The sequence below is a fragment of the Bos mutus genome, chromosome 11 (genome assembly GCF_027580195.1).
Source record: "Bos mutus isolate GX-2022 chromosome 11, NWIPB_WYAK_1.1, whole genome shotgun sequence".
NCBI lineage: Eukaryota > Metazoa > Chordata > Mammalia > Artiodactyla > Bovidae > Bos > Bos mutus.
The window spans coordinates 102,574,884-102,600,416 of NC_091627.1; the positions used below are offsets into that span (position 1 = coordinate 102,574,884).

The 25,533-nt window shown below is 40.0% G+C and overlaps 1 protein-coding gene across 2 annotated transcripts in view; it reads left to right on the forward strand.

Moving 5' to 3' along the window:
• The window catches only part of MGAT4A (alpha-1,3-mannosyl-glycoprotein 4-beta-N-acetylglucosaminyltransferase A), a 126,801-nt gene that overhangs the window by 93,741 nt on the left and 7,527 nt on the right, over positions 1–25,533 (forward strand). For both annotated transcript variants that reach the window (XM_070380000.1, XM_070379999.1), the window contains exons 9-14: positions 5,601–5,715; positions 6,841–6,971; positions 9,293–9,400; positions 10,316–10,509; positions 14,920–14,998; positions 15,805–15,871. In XM_070380000.1, coding sequence (XP_070236101.1) covers positions 5,601–5,715; positions 6,841–6,971; positions 9,293–9,400; positions 10,316–10,509; positions 14,920–14,998; positions 15,805–15,871 — 694 coding nt within the window. The remainder of the gene's footprint in view (positions 1–5,600; positions 5,716–6,840; positions 6,972–9,292; positions 9,401–10,315; positions 10,510–14,919; positions 14,999–15,804; positions 15,872–25,533) is intronic.

Genomic DNA, 25,533 nt, shown 5'->3' on the forward strand with positions numbered 1-25,533 from the left:
ACACTTCATGCTTTCCACACATTAACCCATTTACTATGACCCTTTGTATAACAGAAAGGTGCTGTACATCCTGGATCAAAGTGTGTTTGGCTGCAACTTAATGTACAGTTGTTGTTTAGTTGCTCACTCAGGTCTGACTCTCTTGTGGCCCTGTGGACTAGAGCCCACTGACTGGCTGCTCTGTCCATGGATTTTCCAGGCTGGCGTGGGTTGCCATTTCCTTCTCCAGGGGATCTTCCCGACCCAGGTATCCAACCTGTGTCTTCTGCATTGGCAGGCAGATTCTTTACCTCTGAGCCACCAGGGAAGTTAACATGCTATAGTCACCTTTTCCGAGGCATAATTTTTGGACAAATAGGGTAATTTTAAGAATGTCCAGTGGGTCTGTCTTAGACTCAGTGGTTACTCTGTGGTCATCACAGGTGTACATCTAAAGGGAAAAGAAAACGCCACCTGCCTCACTGCTTTGCTTGTGGCTTGTCACAAAGTTTTCCATGACAGCCGCAAACCCGGATTCATAAAGTGCTCTATTGCAAGTGACTTGGACTTGAAGACGGTCTTCTGGAAAACTATTCGGTGATACAGACACTTCGTGGGTGGTACTGCCTCGTTCTTCCTGTATCACACCATGATGCACGCTGAGTCAGCTTGCCCCACTTTTAGGGATGCTGAGATTTAATCCATGGGTGTAGGGGTGTCAGTCTCATCTCTCCTTCATTAAAAAGCTACCCAGAAGCCATTTCTTGCATGGTTTGAGCTTCTGTAATTATTTTCCCCCAGATTGCTTTTTTTGTTAGAGGTTGCCAACTGGTAATTTTCTAATTCTATAAATTGTAATGTTCTTATAAATAGAGCTCTTCTGTAAAAGGACTCTCCCTTCTTAACTGTTTGGTGATGTTGAAAAATAGTTTACAAAGGAAAAGAAGATTAAGTGCTTGATTCTTTCTCTTTATTAATTTTTAAGTTGACACCGTAGCAGTCTGCAGTGGTGACCATTTTCAAAGTATTGTTGTGAACTCATGGATTTTTACAACTAGATTTGGTTTGCCTCAGTCTTTCAATCATTATTTCTAAATGTTCATTCATTCATTTATTTGGCTCCACCGGTCTTAGCTGTGGCACATGACAACTTTTAGTTGTGGGCGTGCAGGATCCAGTTTCCTGACAGAGGTCGGACGCGAGCCCCCTGCATTGAGATCACGAGGTCTTAGCCACTGGACCACCAGGGAAGTCTCTGCGATCATTATTGATACTGACGCTTGTACTGGCCCATCCTAAGCCAGTGAGAATTTCTTCAAATGGGCTCTTGTATTCTTTTCGTGTAAGCCCGGTAATCACCCGGATCACTTCCTTATTGACTGGCACGTCTTGCGCATTTCCTGTCCCGGAGGTAGAACCAGCCATTTCTTTAAGGAGTCCTGTTTGTTTTAGCGGTATACAGTATTTAGAACCGCACTGTGCGCTGGAGATGCTCATGGCTACTGTCTTTGCTTCTACGTATTTTAGTAAGGAAAGGAACATCTTATTTCTCAGAGGACGAAAAATCACATGTATATTGATAATCCCAATCAAGTGTAAGATTATAATGTTTTTATTTAACTTTTTTGAATTTTATGTATCTTCTTTTCTCTTACATTCAAAGCCTTGGTTTTAGTAAAATTATCTAAATAACATAATTCTTTTATTCTATAGTAGACCTAGAATGGGCTCTTCTGGTGGCTCTGTGGTAAAGAACCTGCCTGCAATGCAGGAGACATGGGTTCAATCCCTGGGTCATGAAGATCTCCTGGAGAGGGAAATGGCAACCCACTCCAGTATTCTTGCCTGGAAAAGCCCATGGACAGAGGAGCCTGGTGGGCTACAGTCCAAGGGGTCACAGGGTTGGATACAACTTACTGACTAAACAACAACAATAATACCTAGAACAGTTTCAAAATAACAGTATCAATTAAACTACTAAATGCAATTAAAAATATTTTATTCTTGTTTCCCTCCTGAAGAGTATATCCTGATATGGATATATAGTCAAAATTCCATATTTGAAAGTCAGTTGATACAATTCTTCATATTATGTGACCACATTAATAACAACCTGATATGAAAGTAGGTTCATTTATTTCCATTTGTATTCAGTGATTAGCATTTTTTTTCTTTTTTAGTTGTAAAAAGTATAATATTCCCAAATCAAAACTTATATAAAACAAGATATGTTTACAGAGGTCTCCTTTTTATCCCTGTTGTCTTCCCATGTCTCCTCCCTTCCCCATGGGCAACCACCATGAGTTTTTGGTTTCTCCTTGTACATTTTAAAAATTGGAACAAAAATGTAATATTCCACTTCTTTCAGACTCTGCAGGTACATAGTGCAAAAGCATAGTGAACAACCTTGTATTTTCACTTTCCTGTATAAACTAGTGATCACTAATGAGGTATATGTTAGATTTTCCAAGAGCGGGTCTTGCTGTGATGAAACATTGATGTCAGAGAAGCACGTATGTTCACTGAAAGACCTATACATGAAGGTTCATAGCAGCCTCATTCATAATAGCAAAACCTGGAAACAGCCCATATGTTCTTTGGCAGGTGACTGGTTAAACAAACTGGTGCCTCCATACTATGGACTGTCAAATAATGAAAAGAGAGGAACTGTGATACACGGCTTTTTTGGATCTCAGGGGAATTAAGCTCAGTTTAAAAACCCAGTTTTGGGACTTCCCCAGTGGCTCGGTGGTCAAGAATCTGCCTGCCAGTGCAGGATACACAAGTTCGATCCCTGATCTGGGAGGATCCCACCTGCTGCAGAGCGACTAAGCCTGCGCGCCGCAACTGCTGAGCCTGCGCTCTAGAGCCGGTGAGCCGCTGCTCCTGAGCCAGTGTGCCACAACTCCTGAAGCCCGTGCTCTGCCACAAGAGAAGCCACTGCAGTGAGAGACCCGTGCACCACAATAGAGAGGAGTCCCACAACTGGAGAAAAGCTTGCACAGCAGCGAAAACCCAGCACAGCCAGAAAGAAGTAAAGTAATAAGAACCCAGTCTTTATAAAAAAATTTATTTATTTGAAAAAATACGTTTGGCTGCACCCTGTGGGATGTGGGATCTTAGTTCCTCAAGCAGGGATCAAACCCACACCCCCTGCATTGGAAGGCAGAGTCGTAATCACTGAACCACCAGGGAAGTCCTTATATAGCTTTCTTGAAATGACAAAATTATGGAGATGGAGAACAGACTCTTGGTTTCCAGAGGCTTGGAAGAGGGGAAAGGAGGGGGAGGCGGCTGTGAATATAAAGAGCAGCCTGAGAATCCCTGTGATGGAACTGTCCTGAGCTCTAGTGGTGCTCCGGCAAACAGACACACACATGTTCAGATTGCATGGAACTAAACACAGAGACACACAAACCACACCCACACACAACTACGTCTGTGTAAAACTGGTGAGATTTGAATAAGCTGGATGAGTTGTGTCAGAGTCAAGTTACTGATGGTGATATCATGCTGTAGTTTTATCAGAAGATGTATTTTGGGACTGTTTGGGGTCTCTCTGTATTGTTTTTTCATAGCTGTATATGATATACAATTATCTTGAAAAGTCTTTTTAGAAAGCACAGTTGTTTGCTGAGAGTGGAACAAAGCAATATTTCTAATTTAATATAAAAGTGAATTTTTTTGTGATAGCCAAGTTTAGTGTACTAAATTTAAATAGGCATTGAATTGTTTCATCTACACTTCTGTATATGTCAGTCAGTACCAAGCTTGTTTTCTAATCTGCTTGTTGGGAAAACGTGGGATTGCCTGGTATCTGGGGTCATCTTTTCTTTGGGCATCCACAGTCAGCATTTGGTGTGAGCGTGGGCATCTCTGGGAGAGCAAGGTTAAGTGCTGGTGGGAACTCTGTGCTCTGGTTTTCCCCCAGGCTTCTCTACAAGCTCTGAGTGTATAAAACTTGTGTTTTTGTTTACTGATGAGTTCCCAGGCTTTAGGATTGTGTCTGGAACATAATCAAAGGCCTGTAGATACTGGTCAGTCAAAACTGTATGCGTGCATGCCGATCACTTCAGTCATGTCCAGGCTCCTCTGTTCGTGGGATTCTCCAGGCATGAATACTGGAGTCAATTGCCATGCCCTCCTCCAGGGATCTTCGTGACCCAGAGATGGAACCCACATCTCTTACATCTCCTGCATTGGCAGGCAGGTTCTTTACCACTGTGCCACCTGGGAAGCCCCAGTCAAAATCATGCCTTTCCAAATATGGCTACCGTTTCTTCACAGACAGGAAGAAAGCTTATAGGGCTCAAATCTGTGAAAAACCCAAATACTGAAATAAGTAAAAATTACTTAGCAGATAACTGAAAATGATAATGTGTCATTAGAAAAAGGAAGAGTTTCCCTGGGATAATTAAAATCATCAGTGGTAAAGAATATTTTTAAAAGAATGTATGCATAGGTAAAAAAGAAATCATCTTGTGACTTTAAAATTCTCTGAACATTTGGGGGAAGAAGTCTTTGCAGACACTCAGGAGCCTCGATCTCTGTCCACTCCCTGTTGAACTTGCCCGTAACACACACGGTGATGGCAGAGCACATGGGTTAACGGCTACACTGAGTTGCTACAGCTATTTCATTATTTCGAGGATATCTTTTAAAATATAAAAAGATAACTTTTAGGAGCCAGTCCTACAGAAATGAATAGCACTGATGTGAAACGTAAGCACTGTTTGCATTGACAAAGAATGAGAAACAGTCTGGGTGTCTGCCTGTGAACAAACAGATGATTTGTCCATGCATCCCTGGGGATAGTATAAACCTATTGAAGAGACTGCTTTAAATATATACTTATTAACCTGGAAAGATATTCATGATATATTAGGAGGAAAAAGTCCAGTTTAATAAAAGTCTGAAGTGGTGGGAACCTTAAGGTAGGTTTACCTGTCTTGTCTCCCCATGTTGTATGTAGATTCTAAAGGTGTCCAGTGGGTGCACACCCAACCTTGAACTTTAGTCGCCTCCACTAGAAGGGTGGAGGGTAAAGAAGGAAAACTAGGTGTTTTGGTTTTTTTTAATGACTTGTTACATGTATTATGTAAAAAGGAAAAAAAAATTTTTTTAAAGGCCTGTAAAATTCTTTTCCTTTGAAAAGAAAACAGGTTAGTGTGAAATCCTATTGGGAGCCATAAAAGGGCCAAGATGAGTAATTCATGGAATGTTTGTAATTTCTCATAGTGAGGGAGTGGGTTTATTGATTTGCTGTGTGCATCTGCCATTTTATTTTCTACATTTCCCTTTAATAAAATTTATTTTTATTTTTTAGTTTTTTCCTTTTATTATTTTTTAAAAATTATTATTATTTTTGGAGGCCACATTATGAGGCATGTGGGATCTTCCCCAACCAGGGATATAACCTGGGCCCCCTGAATTGGAAACTCAGAGTCTTAGCCACTGGACCGCCAGGGAAGTCCTAAAATTTATTTTTATTTTCATGATTTTTGACCATTGTTTTCTTGATTGTCATTATAAAAGTGTGCTTGAGTTTTTCCAAAGAGTGTCCCATCTAAATCTTCCCTTCTCTTTCTGATTCATTAATATGATTATTCAACTTTCTTTAGCTTGAAGATGATATTATTGTCAAACAGAATTACTTTAACACCATAAAGAATTTTGCACTTCAACTTTCTTCTGAGGAATGGATGATACTTGAGTTCTCCCAGCTGGGATTCATTGGTAAGAAAAGTGACGGATTCATTTACTTTTCAGAAATAACTGTGACTCTTAGAATCTTGGACTGTTTTTTCACCTTAAAAAGGTTGTCTCTTTTTTTCTCTGGAAAGGGATTGCTTTTAAAGAAATTTACTAATAACTTAAGTAGTTATGATAACTACCTAATAAGTTAGGTAGACTTCCATGTAGAAAATGTTGAAGTCAGCTCAGAGTAGTATTTGGAGAGGTCTCACATGGTAGTATTTACTCTGGAGTGTTCTGCAAGGCAGCCTTGCTGACTTTCCATGCTGACAGAACCAGTCGTGGTCCTTGGGAGTACATCTGGTTCCTTCTCTGACGCCTCTAGTCCCTGTTTTAAAGCCCAGAGCTTTTGCAAGATTGAGGTCCTTTTAAAAAAGAATGCTGCATTAATGGCTTTTTAATAGGAATTTCTGGTATTCAGTGTAGTACCTGAAGTTCTTGTTCAGTCATTAATTTGTATTCATGGGTGCTTTCATGGGCTAGTCAGGGTGCTTATTTTAAAAGTTTGGTTTTTTTCCATTAAAATTCCTAAATCATCCAACTAAAGAGAATATGTTTAAAGTTGAAGATTGAAGGAAATTTATGGGTTTTTAGAAAACACCTCAGAGAATAATATTTCACTTCCTATAATGCTTTAAATCTGTAAATATTAGAGGCTGAGGCTTTGACCTTGTTGATCATTTATGTCAAAACTCAAGACTCAGAACTCAAAAAATATTTGTGAAGGCTTCAGTGAAGACAGAATTAGGAGTCCTTATGTTTTGCTTTTATTGATTTAGTTAAAATTTTGTTTAAACTTAAGTTCCTTTTTTATGAGAAGCAGTTTAATGAGACATGAAGGAAACATCTCCAATCTCCTTGAATCCTTTGGGCTGGTGGTGGTATGATAGATTCTGTAGTAGAGAAAATTGAGTTCCCTTTATATCAGGTGACAACTAAACTTAGCTAGAGCAAATTTGTTTTTGACAAGAGAGATGGGACAATTATTCATAATGATTTATAGTTGAAAGCACAAGCGTCAGTGTATTTGTTGCATGGACTTCACTCACTGAAGTCATTTTGATGGTTGGCTTCTTTTATAGTTACTGACTGGGAGTATCTTTTCAGGTAAAATGTTTCAAGCACCCGACCTCACTCTGATTGTGGAATTCATATTTATGTTCTATAAGGAGAAGCCCATCGACTGGCTCTTGGACCATATTCTGTGGGTCAAAGTCTGCAACCCGGAAAAAGATGCAGTAAGTCTTATCTCTTAGGAGAATGGAACAGGCTTATTTTATGTATTTAGTGAAAGTGATGACCCTAGGGAACCAGATTTTGTAAAGGAACAGTTAAATAGGTAGCTGAAAACAAACAATGTTTGTAAGCTATTGTTGCATTCTCTCTCTTTAAAAAAAAAAAAAAACCAGCTTTCTTAGAGCAACTCATAGAATGTAGCAAAATAGCAGAGTGCCTACTTTCCAGCAATGACTGAACATAGAAATTGATTCAATCAACTCATTTTTATGATGTAAGCCCTTACCTGTATTTTCCTTGTGGATTTACAGGAATTTTTACTGTAGGACACAGAACTATTAATGTCATCTTCACATTCATACAACATACTTGCATTTAACTGCTTCCATGCAGTTTTATCTAATATATGGTTAGGTTCTAAAATGAGCTTGTGAGGTATAAGTCTCTGAAAATAAAAATTAAAACCATGAGGACACATTCTCTGACTCTTCTTTCTGTGGCCCATAGCATGTCAGTTGCTTCCACTAGGATGTCAAGGAAACTGTTGCCATGCACTTGCTTGCTCCAGAATCAGTCCCTTTGAGGGTGGTCTAGGAGACTCTTCCAAGTGTACGCTTATTTCACTGAGCGTAATACGCTCAAGGGCCATCCTTGTTGCAAACGAAGAGATTTCATCGTTTATATGTCTGAGTAGTATTCCATTTGTCTGTGTGTATACACAGCACATCTTTATCCATTCATCCACTGATGGGTACTCGGGTTACTTCCGTATCACGCCTATTGTAAGTAATGTTGTCATGAGCATAGGGCTGCCTCTGCTTTTGCCGATGAGTGTTTTTGTGTTCTTTGGATAAATACCCAGAAATGGGATAGCTGGGTCACATGGAACTTCTCTTGTTAATTTTTTGAGCACTCTCCATACTGTTTCCATAGTTGGTGCACCAATTTACATTCCCACCAATGGTACCAAATAAAAGCATGTTGATACAGAAAAGAGAGTAGTTGTTACCAGAGGGGCAAGGGCAGGGGGTAAGGGGAGGTGAAGTAGTGGAAATATAATGTTTACACATGGAACTTATATTATAAACTAGTGTTACCATAAAAAAGAGATAAAAATAATTCACACATTCTTCCAAAGGTTTATGGACCTGCTCTGACTCTTCAGGCTCAAATGTGTTACCTGTTTGCCTGTGTGTTGAGTGATGGGGTTGGCCTCAGACCCTGCTCCCTCCGCCCGACCCCACCATCCCTCCTCTCCCCGCTCCTCCCCTGGCCTCGCCTCCCTCCCTTCCCTTTCCTCTCCTTCCTCGTGACTGTTGTGTTTGTGTAAAAAAAAATGTTTAATGTTTGTGTAAATTTATTTTTATAATTTTAAAATAAAATTTTATTAATTTTAATCAACAATAAAATTTATTTTTATTAAATATATAAAAATAATAATTTATAAAATTAAAATATGTAAGTAAAAATTTATAAAATTTTATCTTACAAAATGTTTGTATATATAAAATTTCACCTCTATTCTCCCGTTAGCAATAATGCTAATGAAGTAAAGCTCTTGAGAAAAATTAGTCATTTTAACACCCGGAAAATTATCAGAGGTTTTTCAAAACAAAATGCCTTATACATTTGTCTTCTTCATTATGTTCTTGACCCAAAAGTTATAAAAGTCACTGAAAACGGAAAGAGTTTATGAAACTCTTCAGGACATAACCGAACTAGTGAACACACGGGAGCCCAGCCAGCGCTGTGGGTCCTCCAGGTGTGATCACCATGACAGCAGCTTGTAATCTGAAGGAAGACTGGGCCACGGGACACTTGAAGCTGAAATTTAGATGTCCCTCAGCTGTGTCGAGATGGATTTGTCTGTTTTGACTCTGTTTCCTTGCTTGTAGTCTACTTACTGCCTCCCGTTTTCACATTGCTTTGATGCAACAAAATTGGTCTTATCTTCAGATTCTTCATTGTATTATTTTGTGTAGCTATTTTGTGTATTTGAACCAAGCCTCTGGGGTTGGTGCATTTTAATATTAAAAGCCAAATTGATATTGACATTTTGTAAAAGGTGGTTGAAATTAAATCCTTATCTCGTCCCTTAGAAGTGCTTATGTTAAATTTCTCTTTCATGTCTATTTATTAAGTTGGTAGAAAATCTATTAACTTCTCCAAAAGGACCCTAAAAAAAAAAACACATGACTTGGAATTATGAGATGCAATTGGATTTTCTTTTTAATATTTACTTTTCTAAAGGATGTCTCAGCTTTCAGAGGAGGACAAGATGTCACTTTCTAATGTAACGCTAACATTCCTCTTTAATATTTAGAAACACTGTGATCGACAGAAGGCAAATCTGCGAATTCGTTTCAGACCGTCCCTTTTCCAACATGTTGGTCTGCATTCTTCACTCACAGGAAAAATTCAGAAACTCACGGTGAGTGATTTAATTTTATTTTTCTCATGCACAGACAATTTGCTATTTAATGTATAATCATTGTTCTTCTTAAATATAAATAAGCCGTGTGTTACAGCTGATTCTTTTGTACAGCAGAAACTAACACACATTGTAAAGCGTTATACTCCAATTAAAAAAAACAACAACAAAGCAGATAACTAATAAGGACCTACTATATGGCATCGGGAGCTCTATCCAATATTCTGTAATGGCTTAGATAGAAAAAGAATCTAAAAAGAAGTGGATATATGTATATGCATAAGTGACATTACTTTGCCAACAAAGGTTCATCTAGTCAAGGCTATGGTTTTTCCTGTGGTCATGTATGGATGTGAGAGTTGGACTGTGAAGAAGGCTGAGCGCCGAAGAATTGATGCTTTTGAACTGTGGTGTTGGAGAAGACTCTTGAGAGTCCCTTGGACTGCAAGGAGATCCAACCAGTCCATTCCGAAGGAGATCAGCCCTGGGATTTCTTTGGAGGGAATGATGCTAAAGCTGAAACTCCAGTACTTTGGCCACCTCATGCGAAGAGTTGACTCATTGGAAAAGACTCTGATGCTGGGAGGGATTGGGGGCAGGAGGAGAAGGGGATGACAGAGGATGAGATGGCTGGATGGCATCACTGACTTGATGGACATGAGTCTGGGTGAACTCCGGGAGTTGGTGATGGACAGGGAGGCCTGATGTGCTGCGATTCATGGGGTTGCAAAGAGTCGGACACGACTGAGGGACTGATCTGACCTGATAAGTGATTTACTTTGCTGTACACCTGAAACTAACACAACATTGTAAATCAACTGTTCTCCAATAAAAGTTAAATAAAAAGAAGCTATTCTGAACAAATAAAAAAATAAGCTGTATGTTGTTTAATAGCATATATGTCTTTCCTCCTAGGATAAAGATTACATGAAACCATTACTGCTCAAAATCCATGTAAACCCCCCTGCAGAGGTATCTACTTCTTTGAAGGTCTACCAAGGTCATACACTGGAGAAAACTTACATGGGTGAGGACTTCTTCTGGGCTATAACCCCAGTAGCTGGAGACTACATCCTATTTAAATTCGACAAGCCAGTCAATGTGGAAAGGTAGGTCCTTATTGAAATAAAATTTGGTCTTACAATTTAGACCTTTTCTTCACAATGTGATTTATGGTAGAATTTTTTTTTTATATGTAATACATATAAGGAATCAATGAGTCCTAAATGTTAGATTACAAAATATGTGGGGTTTCCCGGGTGGCGAAGTTAGTAATTCTCCTGCCAAGGCGGGGGATGTAAAAGATGAAGATTTGATCCCTGGGTCAGGAAGATCACCTGTAGAAGGAAATGCAACCCACTCCAGTATTCTTGCCTGGAGAATTCCATGGCCAGAGGAGCCTGGCTGGCTGCAGTCCGTGGGTTTGCAGAGAGTAGAACATGACTAAGTGACTGAGCACTCAGGCACGCACATAAAATACATTTCGTACAACTCAGTAATATCATGGGTGGGTTGCTTCCGGATAGAACACCGGCATTTAGTATGTTAGATAAATTCTATTGGTATTTCTGAAAGTATATTTAGTATGGATTTTTTAAAATATACTTGTTTTTATTTATTAACTTGGTCACACCGGGTCTCAGTTGTAACATGTAGTATCTTTCAGCTGTGGCCTGTAGAATTGTAGGGAGCATGCAGTCTGAACTGTGGATCACCAGGAAAGTCCCTAGTAGAGATTTCTAATACTTTTATGTGGAACTCTTCCTCAGAATCTCCAGTTAGGTTTCCTGCCCTTACCTTAGAATATCCCTTAAGATTTGACTGTGAGCTGGTGGACGGCCAAGCAATTGGCTGAAATGATAAAATTTATCAGAGTATGACTATTCCTAGGTAGTGATTTTGCAAGTGCTGGATGACTTTTAGTATATGCCATGGAGGAATTTACAACCCTTTTCTTTTTCTTTTTGTAAAATTAGAAGATAATTACTTTACAACATGGTAATAGTTTTTGCCATACGTCAGCATGAATGAGCGTTAGGTATATACATGTCCCCTCCCTCTTGAACACCCCTCTCCCCACCCCACCCCTCGAGGCTGTCGCAGAGCACTGGCTTTGGGCTCCCTGCATCGTAAACTGAACCCCCACTGGCTGTTTACTTTACACATGGTAATGTATATGTTTCAGTGCTGTTTCTCTCATTTCATCCCACTCTTTCCTTCCCCCACCGTGTCCAAAATGTCTGTGTCTCCTTTGCTGGCTTGCGAGTAGGATTGTCAGTACTATCGTTTGAGATTCATATGTATGTATTAATACACGATATTTGTCTTTTACTTTCTGACTTATTTCACTGTATATAACAGGCTCTGCCTCATTAGAACTGACTCAAATGTGTTCCTTTTTATGGCTGAGTAATACTCCATCGTGTATATGTACCACAGCTTCCTTATCCATTCATCTGTTGGTGGCCGTCTAGGTTGCTACCACGTCCTACCTGTTGTAAATTGTGCCGCAGTGAGCGTTGGGGCACGTGTGTCCTACAACCCTTTTCTGTGCTTTGGCGTTTGTGTTCACTTTGAAAACCTTGGGGTTTTTTCTTTCCCATTTTTCACCTAATGGTCACAATTCCTTCGATCTTTCCCCTGTTTTGGGTATGTTCTCTAGACTGTCTGTGGCATACTTACATAAAATCCCCAGAATAGAATATGATTTCCGAGCCTGTGGCATATGGTGTTATGTGTTTTCCTGTGAAGGCCATTTGATTTTTAGAATTTGTCAAATATTTGACCACCTTAATAATTCTTTTTAAGGTGGTCAGTAACAGTGCATAGCCACATGTAATGCTATTAGTTTTCTTTTCTTACTCTATGCTGATTCTAAAGAGGAATTTAAGCATAAAAATGTTATAAGCAATGGGAAGATCACTGGCAAAACATATTAAACTTATGAGTAATATTTTTCACTTATATGAGTATTTAATATTGGTTTTATTGTTATTTTATGTTCATTTTATACTGTATAGTGGAACTCTGCCCTGAGAGGTATTGTTCACCACATTTTCATGAGTCATCCTAGAATTAGAAACAACAGTTTTCACTTCAACAAGAATAGCTGGAAACCAATTTATGGGTTTATTTTTAGCGCATAAAAACAGTTCCATCAAAGAATCTGCTAAAGAGATCATATATTGGAGATCAAACTTAGTAACAACAAATATATTTACAGTAAACCTCTGTGAAGTAATATTTATGATGACTCTATTGCGGGCACTTTTCTAGTGAAACACAAGTCTTCTAAAATAACAGTATATAAGAATTTTCTTGACCTTCCTAGGACAGAAAAAAGGGATTACTTGATTTTTGCTTGCTGAGAGGGGAAGTAGCAAATTTATTAATACAGAAATGAAGTGTTAAAAATATTCTTTCTGTAACATATGTGTGCATTATACAAAAATTTTAAAGTGTGAAAATGAGGAAAGGGACTTCCCTGGTGGCCTAGTGGTTAAGATTTTGCTTTGTAATGCAGGGGATGTGGGTTGGATCCCTGATCAGGAAGCTAAGATCCCACAAGCCCTATGACCAAAAACATAAAACAGAGGCAATGTTGTAACAAACTCAATAAAGACTAAAAATGATTCACATAAAAAAAATCTTAAAAAATACTGAGGAAAAGATCATAACCCCAACGAAACCATTATGACCATATTGGCACCTTTTTTTCTTGGTAATTCTGTGTATTTTTGACCTTAAGACCATGGTCTACATGTAGTTTTGTATCTTACATTTTCCATTATACTCTGTTGTGACTCACAAGTATTGAGTTGGTCCAAACGTCTATTCAGGTTTTCTCATAGCATCTTACAGGAGAACCCAAACAAACTTTTGGGCCAGTCGAGTATTTTGATGACTGCACAGTATCTCATTGCATGGTTCTACCATTGTGTACATCTTCCAGTGTTAAACTTTTTAGGTGCTATGGAGGTTTTCACTATAAATAATTACATGGTGAACACCTCTGAATCAGTCTGTCTTAACTCCAGGTTTTATCCATGGGCTCTCTTCTAAAAAGTGGCTTCCCCGTCCCATTGGCATCTATAGCTGAGTTATTGAGTGGCCTGTGGTTATATGACATTCTGAGTCAAAGATGCCTTTAAAAAAATGTATCTCATCTGGAAACTCTGGGAGTTAGTTTCGGTATATTTAGCTTAGAAGCAGCTTCTTCTTAGGGTTCCCTGGTCTGTGTGACATTTGAAAACCAAATTCTCGCCCACAAATACCATACTGTAATGGTATCGTAACTATTCTGTGACTGTTACTCACTATTTTTAACATAGAAGGTAGTTTTAGTTAATTCTCAGGAACTTTCTGGTATAACTGTGTGACATAGATGGAAATAGCTGATTGTTTTGAGGAAACACGGGCTCAGAAAGCTTAACAAAACTTGCACAAGATGAGAATTCTAGGAAATGAGAGATCCAAGAGGAGCCTCTGGCTCCTTAGCATGAGCTTTTAACCACTGAACTTCACTCAACTCAAGTTTTAGGTTTAGGCTTAGGTATGCTTTGCACCCTATCCAGCTTCGACCCTCTCTCACACACTTTGGACCTACACACTAGTTTTCAAAGTATCAAAACACTAGAACATTATACCCAGAGAGTATTTGAAGTGGTTGGATGGTATCATCAACTCAACAGACATGAGTTTGAACAAACTCCAGGAGATACTGAAGGGCAGGGAAACCTGCCGTGCTGCAGTCCATGGGGTTGTAAACAGGTCTTAGCAATTGAACAACAATATCATGTAATCAGTCATGATATCCAAAGATTTGTTAATGTTGACAAATGGAGTGATTCTGATATTTGGAATTGGTTAATTCATTTTATCTGTTCATACCAAAATTATTTATATTGGCTAAAACTAGTCTCTGAACTTGCCACAACCCCTTGCTGTCCTAGTGAACATTTTGTCTGATACAAGATCCAGTAATGGGACTTCCCTGGTGGTCCAGTGGTTTAAGAGTTCGTCTTGCAAGGCAGGGGGCACAGGTTTGAACCCTGGTCAGGGAACTAAGATCCCACGTGCCGTGGGGAGCAGCTAAGCCTGTGTACCACAGCTACTGAGGCCGCATGCCGCAGTGAAATGGAGCTGCAGCTAAGGCCCAATGCAGCCAAATAAATAACAAATAAATATAGAAAAAAAAGATACAGTAGTGTTCTATAGTGGCTACAATTGTCATTTTCCATCAAGAAGTTTATATATTTAAAGCAGTGTAAACAGCAACAAAAAACTGTCATCATTTTTTTTTCTTTTGGTCTGTTAAGTGCATTATTATGTTAGCAGCAAGCATGCCCCTCTGACAGAGGAGTTGACGTATCCGCTTAGCTTTTTAACATCCATGAGCTATTCAGAACACACAATGTGTAGTTACAAACTCTAGTGTCGACCTTATGCTAAGGTAAAGGCCATCTTCCCGAATCTTTGTCAAGTCTGATTCATATTCTTATTTTTATTTGTCTTTCCAGTTATTTGTTCCATAGTGGCAACCAGGATCATCCAGGGGATATTCTGCTCAACACAACGGTGGAGGTTCTGCCTTTGAAGGTAAGACTATGTTTCCCCCTCAGTTTCCTTTGAGAACGAATACTAATAAACTTGATTTGAGGCTCTTCTTGCTCATGAAAGAAAATTCTTGTGATTGCAGGACCTTGGTGGTGAGTCCTCCTGACTCTTTTTGGAACTGTGAAATACTTAGTATATTGTCCTGTTTGCCTTATTCATAGAAAGAGCCTTTATTTTGTTGCCTATTGGAAGATGACTTGGACATTTGTACTGGGAAAATAAATGAATCGTTATTTGATGTTAATGCTTACTTGCTGTTTGTATTTTGAATCCCAAAATACCATGTAGTTTCAATGCCTGTTGAATAATACCGAAAATTATTGGTCTTCTAGGAATGCTTTGGAGAAGGAGATGGCAATCCACTCCAGTAGTCCTGCCTGGAGAATCCCATGAACAGAGGAGCCTGGCAGGCTCCCAGTCCATGGGGTCACAGAGTCGGACATGACTGAGTGACTTTCACAGGGGATGCTTAATATCTTTCTAGTTAACACGCAGTTCTTTACTTCTGTCTGTTTTTAATAGAAAACTGCATTCTATTAAATTGATCTAAATTGGGAAATAATTAAAATTTAAAATTCCTAGCCAACAGTATATTATATACAGAGTCAGATGATGGTTTAAGAAAAGAACACTTAACATTAATAAGCCTTTTGAGGTTCAAGACTGAAGTGGCATTTTCTCTTCAGAGGTAGCTGTGCTGCAGGTGTCACTTTATGTTTATAAAATGGATTAATGACTTAGATTTATTTTAAATAGAAGTAATTATTCATGTTTTTGTTCTGTTTTAGAGTGAAGGTTTGGACATCAGCAAAGAAACCAAAGACAAACGATTAGAAGATGGCTATTTCAGAATAGGTAAGACTCACTTTCCACTAGGAAAACGTCCTTTCCTTTTCTGAACCTAGTTCTGAAGTAATTTTACGTTCTTTTCAGACGTTGAGCAGCTTTAGGATTATATATGCCAGTGTACTCTTTTATTGTTCTCGTGTTCTAGTACATTCTTTTATTATTATCTTGACCCAACTAGGATCTCAGAGCAGTGGTTCATTTCCTGGTTCCTCTTTCTCTCTCTCTGCTGTTTCATTGTTGTCACTGGCAGATAATCCATCTTCAGCCGCCTTCTGCAGTCTCATACTGGATGCCCTTAGCAGGCTCCTCTCGTGGTCTCACCAATACCCGAGGGCCAGAATCCATGTCTTTAGCCCTGCCTTCCTCCTGAGCTTTAAGGCTCTACTGAGATACCCATTGAAAAGTTTCCTGGAGGCCATGTGGCCATCTACCCTGGGCATCTGTAGTAGGGACATTTCTTTATTGATCACCATGGTTTGTGCCGTTAATGTTCATCTACCTGCCTGGTCTAACCTGAGGAGACACCCTGAAATCCCACACCCCTTTGGTGTCCGTTAGCATAAGATATCTGCATTAAGTCCCCTACATGTGCATGAGTTCCGTTCTGAGAGTGCGTTCGTAAGTCCAATTTGTTCATTAAGTCCAACAAAGTTAGCCTAGGTGCCTAGCACAGTCAGCTGTATAGCTGTTGTTCAGTTGCTAAGTTGTGTGCAACTCTTGCGACCCCATGGACTGTAGCCTGCCAGGCTCTTCTGTCCATGAGATCTCCTAGGCAAGAATACTGGAGTGGGTAGCCATTTCCTCTCCAGTGGATCTTCCCCACCCAGAGATTGAACCCAGGTCTCCTGCATTGCAGGCAGATTCTTTATCGCCTGAGCTACCAGGTGTATAATAATAGAGCCCGTCCCTTGATAGACATCAACTCAGTGAATGATTAGGTATTTTCTTTTACTTAAATTAATGCTTTTCCTAGTGGTATGCAAGAAGAGACTATATTGGTCAATTACTATTGTAGGTATACAGAACAGATACATTCTTCTAACTCTCTCCAGCAGTTTTGTTTTGTTAAAATACTTTTTTTTAATTTATTTTTGGCTATCTGGGTCTTTGCTGCTGTGTGGGCTTTTCTCTAGCTGTAGCGAGTGGGGGCTGCTCTCCAGCTGCAGTGTGCGGGCTTCTCTTGTGGAACACGGGCTCCAGGGTGCGCGGGCTCGGTAGTTGCAGTTACCGGGCTCGAACGCACAGGCTCAGTGGTTGTGGCACACGGGCTTAGTTGCTCTGGGGCACGTGGGATCTTCCTGGACCAGGGATCAAACCAGCATCTCCTGCACTGACAGGTGGATTCTTTACCACTGAGCCACCAGGGAAGCCCTCCAGCAGCTTTATGTTCAGTGAATGTCACTCAGTTTTTGCTTCAAGGCTTGTGCAATAACCCTGACTAATTTCTGTGTCATTTTAGTGGATTGATGAGTTTAATTATTTTTATATTTGGATTATATTTTAGCCCACTTTAGAAATGTTCATAAAATTAGCTGCGTATGTGAGACATTTATTAACCCTATTACCTGTCAGTTATTTAATTTCTGAGAATGTTCTAGGTTATGAAAGTAGCATAGAAAATAGAGACATTTATGATTAAATGTCTCTGCAGTAATTTGAAGGTAATGGCCATCTAAAACATCAACTCATACATATTTAGAACCAGAAGAGAACTGTTGGGCAATGAGACCTAGGAACTTGTGGAACAAAAGCATGCATCAGAAGCAAAAGCAACTGATTTTTTTTCAAGTGAATATAAAAAAATCTCCTCCCTTAAGAAGCATGCTTTAGTGGAATAATGTGTGAAGGGCTTCACAGACCTTCTCCTAGTGACTCTGCCATAACTGGTAACAGTTATTTTTCATAAAAGCGCAGCATATGGGGAACCATTTACTTATAACATCTGAATTTCAGTAAAAACATTAAGAGTCTGTGACATTAGAGGGACGTCCTTGGTGTTCCAGCAGTTAAGACATCACCTTCCATTGCAGGGGAATACAGGTTCGATCCTTGGTCAGGAAGCTAAGATTCCACATGCCTTTTGGCTAAAAAATGGAAACATAAAACAGAAGCAGTATTGTTAGAGATTTCAATAAAGACTTTATTTTTAAAATGGTCCACATCAAAAAATTTAAAAAAAAAAATTGTTTATGGCATTGGAGCTCTGACCATTGCCTACTCTGGCCAAGCTCAGTGACACAGAAGCTCCTCTCTGCTTGTCCAGCCATGATTGCTGAGTCTGCCTCCTGCCAGTTCCTGCTCCAGGGCGAAGGCATCTCACTAGGAAAGGCAGGCCACCAGCACCTGGCATCTCCCCACGCCCAACCCCAGCTCCATGTTGCCGCAGCTCTATCCAGACCCTTGGAGACCTGAGGCTCCCTTCCTCCACCCCACCTCCATTCCTAGGGCAGAGTTTCGCTGCAGGCCTGGCAGAGCATGAATTCTTGGTCCCCCATGCCTCTCCCTGCCCACTGGTCCCCTCATGCTGGGAGAAGTCAGCAGGACATGAAGAGCTACCGCTACCACCTTGAACAGCAGGAGTGTCCCTTTCCCCCAGCTGCTGTCCTTGCCATGGATCCTGAGCAGTGGTGCAGAGGTGTGCTTCAGGGGAGAGGCAGCCCATCAGAACACGGAGCTCCGTAGCTCGCCCTAAGGGGACTGACTTGGAACAGAGCTTGGGGAAGTCCACGCCCAAGGGTGCTGTGGAATATGCTGGAGATTTATGATAAACAACTGGGAGGAAACTGGTAGCCTCATTCAAGCTAAACTGTAGCCCATACAGTAGCCCATGGCAGAGGGAACCAAAGAAAGAGATAGGCAATAAGAATCCTCTTGGGACTTTCCTGGCCATCCAGTGGTTAAAACTCCGCCTTCCAGTGCAGTGGGAACAGGTTCGTTCCCTGGCCGGGGAACTAAGATCCATATACTGCAGGGTACAGCTAGAAAGTTAAAAGGAAAAAAAAACGTAACTACTATCCTAAATTTTGTGGTTACTGTTTCCATCTGTGCTTTTAATACACATGTAATATACCCCTGAATAATGCATAGTCTTATTTTGTTTATTTTAAAGTATAAATGATTGTCATTCTGTAATCTACAATTTTTTGTCTCTCACCATTGTGAGATTCAACCATGTGGATCTGTATATCTATGGATCATTCATTTTCACTGTTGGGTAGACCTCCAGATATGATTACATTACTATCTGTTCTTCTCTTTAGTCATCAAGTTTGTCTTCATCTTTTTGCTGGTCTAAAAACTTATGCACGTGTACTAGAGTTTCTCTCCAGTGTATGCTTAGAAATGGAAGTAACTCACAACTGCATTATCTACAACTTTACTTCATTCTCTTTATTCTTCCTTCATTCTTTTAATTGGCTGCCTAATATTCCCTTATATTAGCATGTCCTAATTTAATTAGTCCACTAATCATTGCTACTAAAATCATTTGCAATTTTTGCTGCAGTCTCAATATGCTTTCTGCACATGCAGGAGTATTTCTTCAGCATAAAATTGCTGGGTGAGAGGGTTTTAATGACGCCAGTCTTTTCATTTACTAATTATTGTTCTAATTAAATGAGCTCATCAAGTGAGCTCAGATATCTCATAAGTTAAAATGTTTCGAGTTCCACAGTATTTTTCATCCCTGAATCCACATCCTAACTAAATATTAAATAGTACTATTTTTGTAGCACACACTCCCTATCCCAGTCCAAATATGGACATACCTTTATGAAACAAGTATTAATAATTTTTTAATAAAAACATTACTTAGGAAGTTCATATGTTGAATATTTTCTGTGCAAATGATATATGTAAATGTGTAACAGAATCACTGTGCTGTGCACCTGAACACTGTAAATCCATTTTTGCGTGCTAAGTTGCTTCAGTCGCGTCTGACTCTTTGTGACCCTGTGGACTATAGCCTGCCAGGCTCCTCTGTCTATGGGATTCTCCAGGCAAAAATACTGGAGTGGATTGCCATGTTCTCCTCCAGGGGATCTGCTAGCCCAGGGATCAAACCCTCATCTTTTACATCTCCTGCATTGGTGGGTGGGTTCTTTACCACTAGCGCCACCTGGGAAACCCAAAAACTATACTCCAATATAAGATAAAAATTAAATTAAAAACAATAGCCATGATTATTCAAGAAAATGAGTATAAACTTTACCAGTATGGTTTTCAACTTGCGTGTGTCTTATCTTATTTTGAGCCTGGAATGTACTGGTCATAACAAACACCCTCTTCCGACAACACAAGAGAAGACTCTATACATGGACATCACCAGATGGTCAACACCGAAATCAGATTGATTATATTCTTTGCAGCCAAAGATGGAGAAGCTCTATACAGTCAGCAAAAACAAGACCAGGAGCTGACTGTGGCTCAGACCATGAACTCCTTACTGCCAAATTCAGACTTAAATTGAAGAAAGTAGGGAAAACCACTAGACCATTCAGGTATGACCTAAATCAAATCCCTTATGATTACAGAGTGGAAGTGAGAAATAGATTTAAGGGCCTAGATCTGATAGATGGAGTGCCTGATGAACTATGGAATGAGGTTCGTGACATTGTACAGGAGACAGGGATCAAGACCATTCCCATAGAAAAGAAATGCAAAAAAGCAAAATGGCTGTCTGGGGAGGCCTTAAAAATAGCTGTGAAAAGAAGAGAAGCGAAAAGCAAAGGAGAAAAGGAAAGATATAAGCATCTGAATGCAGAGTTCCAAAGAACAGCAAGAAGAGATAAGAAAGCCTTCTTCAGCGATCAGTGCAAAGAAATAGAGGAAAACAACAGAATGGGAAAGACTAGGGATCTCTTCAAGAAAATCAGAGATACCAAAGGAACATTTCATGCAAAGATGAGCTCGATAAAGGACAGAAATGGTATGGACCTAACAGAAGCAGAAGATATTAAGAAGAGATGGCAAGAATACACAGAAGAACTGTACAAAAAAGATCTTCATGACCCAGATAATCACGATGGTGTGATCACTGACCTAGAGCCAGACATCCTGGAATGTGAAGTCAAGTGGGCCTTAGAAAGCATCACTACGAACAAAGCTAGTGGAGGTGATGGAATTCCAGTTGAGCTATTTCAAATCCTGAAAGATGATGCTGTGAAAGTGCTGCACTCAATATGCCAGTATTGGCATATTGGAAAATTGGCATATTGGCAAATCTGGAAAACTCAGCAGTGGCCACAGGACTGGAAAAGGTCAGTTTTCATTCCAATCCCAAAGAAAGGCAATGCCAAAGAATGCTCAAACTACTGCACAGTTGCACTCATCTCACACACTAGCAAAGTAATGGTCAAAATTCTCCAAGCCAGGCTTCAGCAATATGTGAACCGTGAACTTCCTGATGTTCAAGCTGGTTTTAGAAAAGGCAGAGGAACCAGAGATCAAATTGCCAACATCTGCTGGATCATAGAAAAAGCAAGAGAGTTCCAGAAAAACATCTATTTCTGCTTTATTGACTATGCCAAAGCCTTTGACTGTGTGGATCACAAGAAACTGTGGAAAATTCTGAAAGAGATGGGAATACCAGACCACCTGACCTGCCTCTTGAGAAACCTGTATGCAGGTCAGGAAGCAACAGTTAGAACTGGACATGGAACAACAGACTGGTTCCAAATAGGAAAAGGAGTTCGTCAAGGCTGTATATTGTCACCCTGTTTATTTAACTTATATGCAGAGTACATCATGAGAAACACTGGACTGGAAGAAACACAAGCTGGAATCAAGATTGCCGGGAGAAATATCAGTAACCTCAGATATGCAGATGACACCACCCTTATGGCAGAAAGTGAAGAGGAACTAAAAAGCCTCTTGATGAAAGTGAAAGTGGACAGTGAAAAAGTTGGCTTAAAGCTCAACATTCAGAAAACGAAGATCATGGCATCTGGTCCCATCACTTCATGGGAAATAGATGGGGAAATAGTGGAAACAGTATCAAGACTTTATTTTTCTGGGCTCCAAAATCCCTACAGATGGTGACTGCAGCCATGAAATTAAAAGACACTTACTCCTTGGAAGGAAAGTTATGACCAACCTAGATAGCATATTAAAAAGCAGAGACATTACTTTGCCAACAAAGGTTCGTCTAGTCAAGGCTATGGTTTTTCCTGTGGTCATGTATGGATGTGAGAGTTGGACTGTGAAGAAGGCTGAGCGCCGAAGAATTGATGCTTTTGAACTGTGGTGTTGGAGAAGACTCTTGAGAGTCCCTTGGACTGCAAGGAGATCCAACCAGTCCATTCCGAAGGAGATCAGCCCTGGGATTTCTTTGGAAGGAATGATGCTAAAGCTGAAACTCCAGTAGTTTGGCCACCTCATGCGAAGAGTTGACTCATTGGAAAAGACTCTGATGCTGGGAGGGATTGGGGGCAGGAGGAGAAGGGGACGACAGAGGATGAGATGGCTGGATGGCATCACTGACTTGATGGACGTGAGTCTGGGTGAACTCCGGGAGTTGGTGATGGACAAGGAGGCCTGGTGTGCTGCGATTCATGGGGTCGCAAAGAGTCGGACACGACTGAGCGACTGATCTGATCTGATCTGATTATGTTTTAAGACTTTAGAATTGATACATCATGTAACAGCACAAGGGTTAGCTGCTTGTTTGAATGGCCTGTGAGCAAAGAATGTTGAAACTTTTTTCATTATTTTCATTGTTAAGTGGTTGAAAAAAATAAAAATAGTACTGCTGCTGCTGCTAAGTCTCTTCAGTCGTGTCTGACTCTGTGTGACCCCACAGACGGCAGCCCACCAGGCTCCCCCATCCCTGGGATTCTCCAGGCAAGAACACTGGAGTGGGTTGCCGTTTCCTTCTCCAGTGCATGAAAGCGGAAAGTGAAAGTGAAGTCGCTCAGTCCTGTCCGACTCTAGTGACCCCACGGACTGCAGCCTACCAGGCTCCTCCGTCCGTGGGATTCTCCAAGCAAAAGTACTGGAGTGGGGTGCCATTGCCTTCTATGTCATGATATGTAAAAATTAGAAAATATCCCCATTTCCGTGCCCGTGAATAGTTTGTTTAGAACATGGCCGTGCTCGTTTGTTTCTGGGTTGTCTGTGAGTGTCTTTCTGCTACAACAGCAGAGATAAGCGAGCAGTTGCCAAAGAGATGGAGGTGGTGCTCCCGTCGCTTTGAATTGCTGCTCAGTGTATCACCAGTAGCACTGATGCGTTACAGTTTGGCGGTGTGGATGTGCCACACACATCAGTCTATTGTGGCATTTCAAAGAAAATTACCAGTGATTACCCTTCAGGTAAAAACAAGAAGAGAGTGGACTTGGAATGCTGTGGTTTTTAACACAGTGGAATCTGGGTGCTTTTTACAAAGGTAGATGGCAGGTCATCGTGTTGACTGTGTAAAGGAACTGTACTGAAGAATATGTTACCAAACTAACCACTCACAACAGTATCCCCAGCTCACAGGAAAGCAATGGTCAGAAAAACTAGAAAATTTAACATATCACTGAGAGTTTCTTCACAAAAATAAAAGATTCTAATGAGGCTGTAACCAAAGTTAGCAAGCAAGAAAACCATTCACCAGTGTTTAGCTGTAACAGCCAGAGATCCGTGTACAGAGAAAAATCTTATTTCAGACCATTAGACTTTCAGTAATAACTTTTGATTGAGGAGTTGGGGACCTTGAGAGCAATGTCAGTAATCAAAAGGCAAGCAAATTATTTGAGTGGTTTTTTTTTGGCTTGAGTTGACAGATACTACTGCCTCATCTGTTAACAACCGCGGCCTTGTTATTTGGAGTCAATGCCAGGTTTGAAGCGACTGAACAACTGGCCTCTGTGCATAGTCTGTAGAGAACAAGTGCAGGCAAGAGTGTTTTCAAACAAGTTGAGAAGACACAGAATTTGTACATCTGAAGTGGAGTCTGCTAGGATATGTTACAGTGAATGGTGGTGAAAATACTTGTGCAGGAGAAGGGTTTGATGGACAGTTACAAAGCTTGTCGTTTACTGCTGTATTTAAAGTGGATAACCAACAAGGACCCAGTGTACCGCATATGGAACTCTGCTCAGTGTTACGCGGCAACCTGGATGGGAGGGGAGTTTGGGAGAGAATGGATATGTGTCTGTGTATGGCTGAGTTGTTCTGCTGCGCACCTGAAACCATCACAGCATGGCTAATCAGCTATACTCCAATGTAAAATAAAAAGTTTTAAAAAGCCATAAGGCATTCCAGTGTTCTTGCTGGAGAATTCCAGGGACAGAGGAGCCTGGTAGGAGGCCGTCTGTGGGATCGCACAGAGTCGGACACGACTGAAGCGACTTAGCAGCAGCAGCAGCAAGGTATTCCAAGCCTATGGTTACCTTATTATGCGTCAATAGACGCTTTACAGAGTGCTTGAATCTGTCGTGTATGATTAATTTATTGAACTAGTAGTATTGCCAGTGAATTTTATTCACTCTCATTGACTTCATCGACATCAGTTCTGTGAATTTTTGTCAGAAATAAGACCTGAATATTCTGACTTGCCCTACCAAACAGCAGTTCTGGGGCTTAGCAGTGATAAAATTTTATTTTTTTTTAAGCTCTGGAATAAAAATTGAAAATTTTCCAAGTGAGAAAGTTTTTGAGTGCCTTCGACTACTGTTATCTTTTTGAAAATAGTTTTTGCTTCAGACCTGATAATGTTTCTTAGTGAATTCAACCTAAAATTATTAAAATAAAACAGTTCTTATGTGCAAAACTTATATTGCATTCAAGTCACTTTGGTGACACCAAACTACAGGAAATATCAAGCTAATTGAGGAGGTTCCACATAACCTTTGGTTGGACGTGATTCATCTGTAATGTTATGATAAGGTAGATATATCTTTTGAAGAAAAGACTCTTAATAGAATTTGATGGCAGATACCTTCCAAGTCATGGATATGCTCCATTAAATCTTGTGCTTATGGATTAGTAACATTATTTGGCAGTATCTTATCTAGGCTGTGTGAAAGGAAACCTTCAAAATATATCAAAATCTCGTATGTTATGTGGCAGTTTGGAGGGGAGGAGAGTCTAAGTTGAAATTTTGAATTTCATCAATAAAAATTTTATGGAAATTAGTTTTTCTCTTTTCCTATATGAGTACCTGTGTGATATTCCCAAATGCTCTCTTGACCCACAAAACCTAAAATATTTACTATCTGCTATTTTTAGGAAGTTTGCCAATCTCTGGCTTAGAGCAGTGTGATTCAGAACAACCATTTTTCTGACACTTTTTCAACAGTGTTTTTGTTTTGTTTCCTTGCAGTTTCCTCACGGCAAGAAAAGTAGAGTAGAGAGCTTATTATCTTTTCTAGGTCTTGGTCCTTATCCTTACGTGAAAGCTTTATGAGCTTGTCATTTATAATGGAGTTTTATATTAGACCTGCCTTGAGGATGTATCATATCTTAATTCCTCCTAGATTTGACCTTGGAAATCACTCAAGGCCAACCATCGTGTGTGTGTGTCTAATTAAGCAGTGAAATTTGTTACTGTTGACTCAATCCTCAAAGTAGACTGAGAGATGGAAAGGAGTATGTTTTGTAAGACTTACAAAAGTCATATTTTACTAAAAACTTGTGTTAGTTGATGTCAGAATAAATATATTTACTTTTTAAAAATGTGCAAT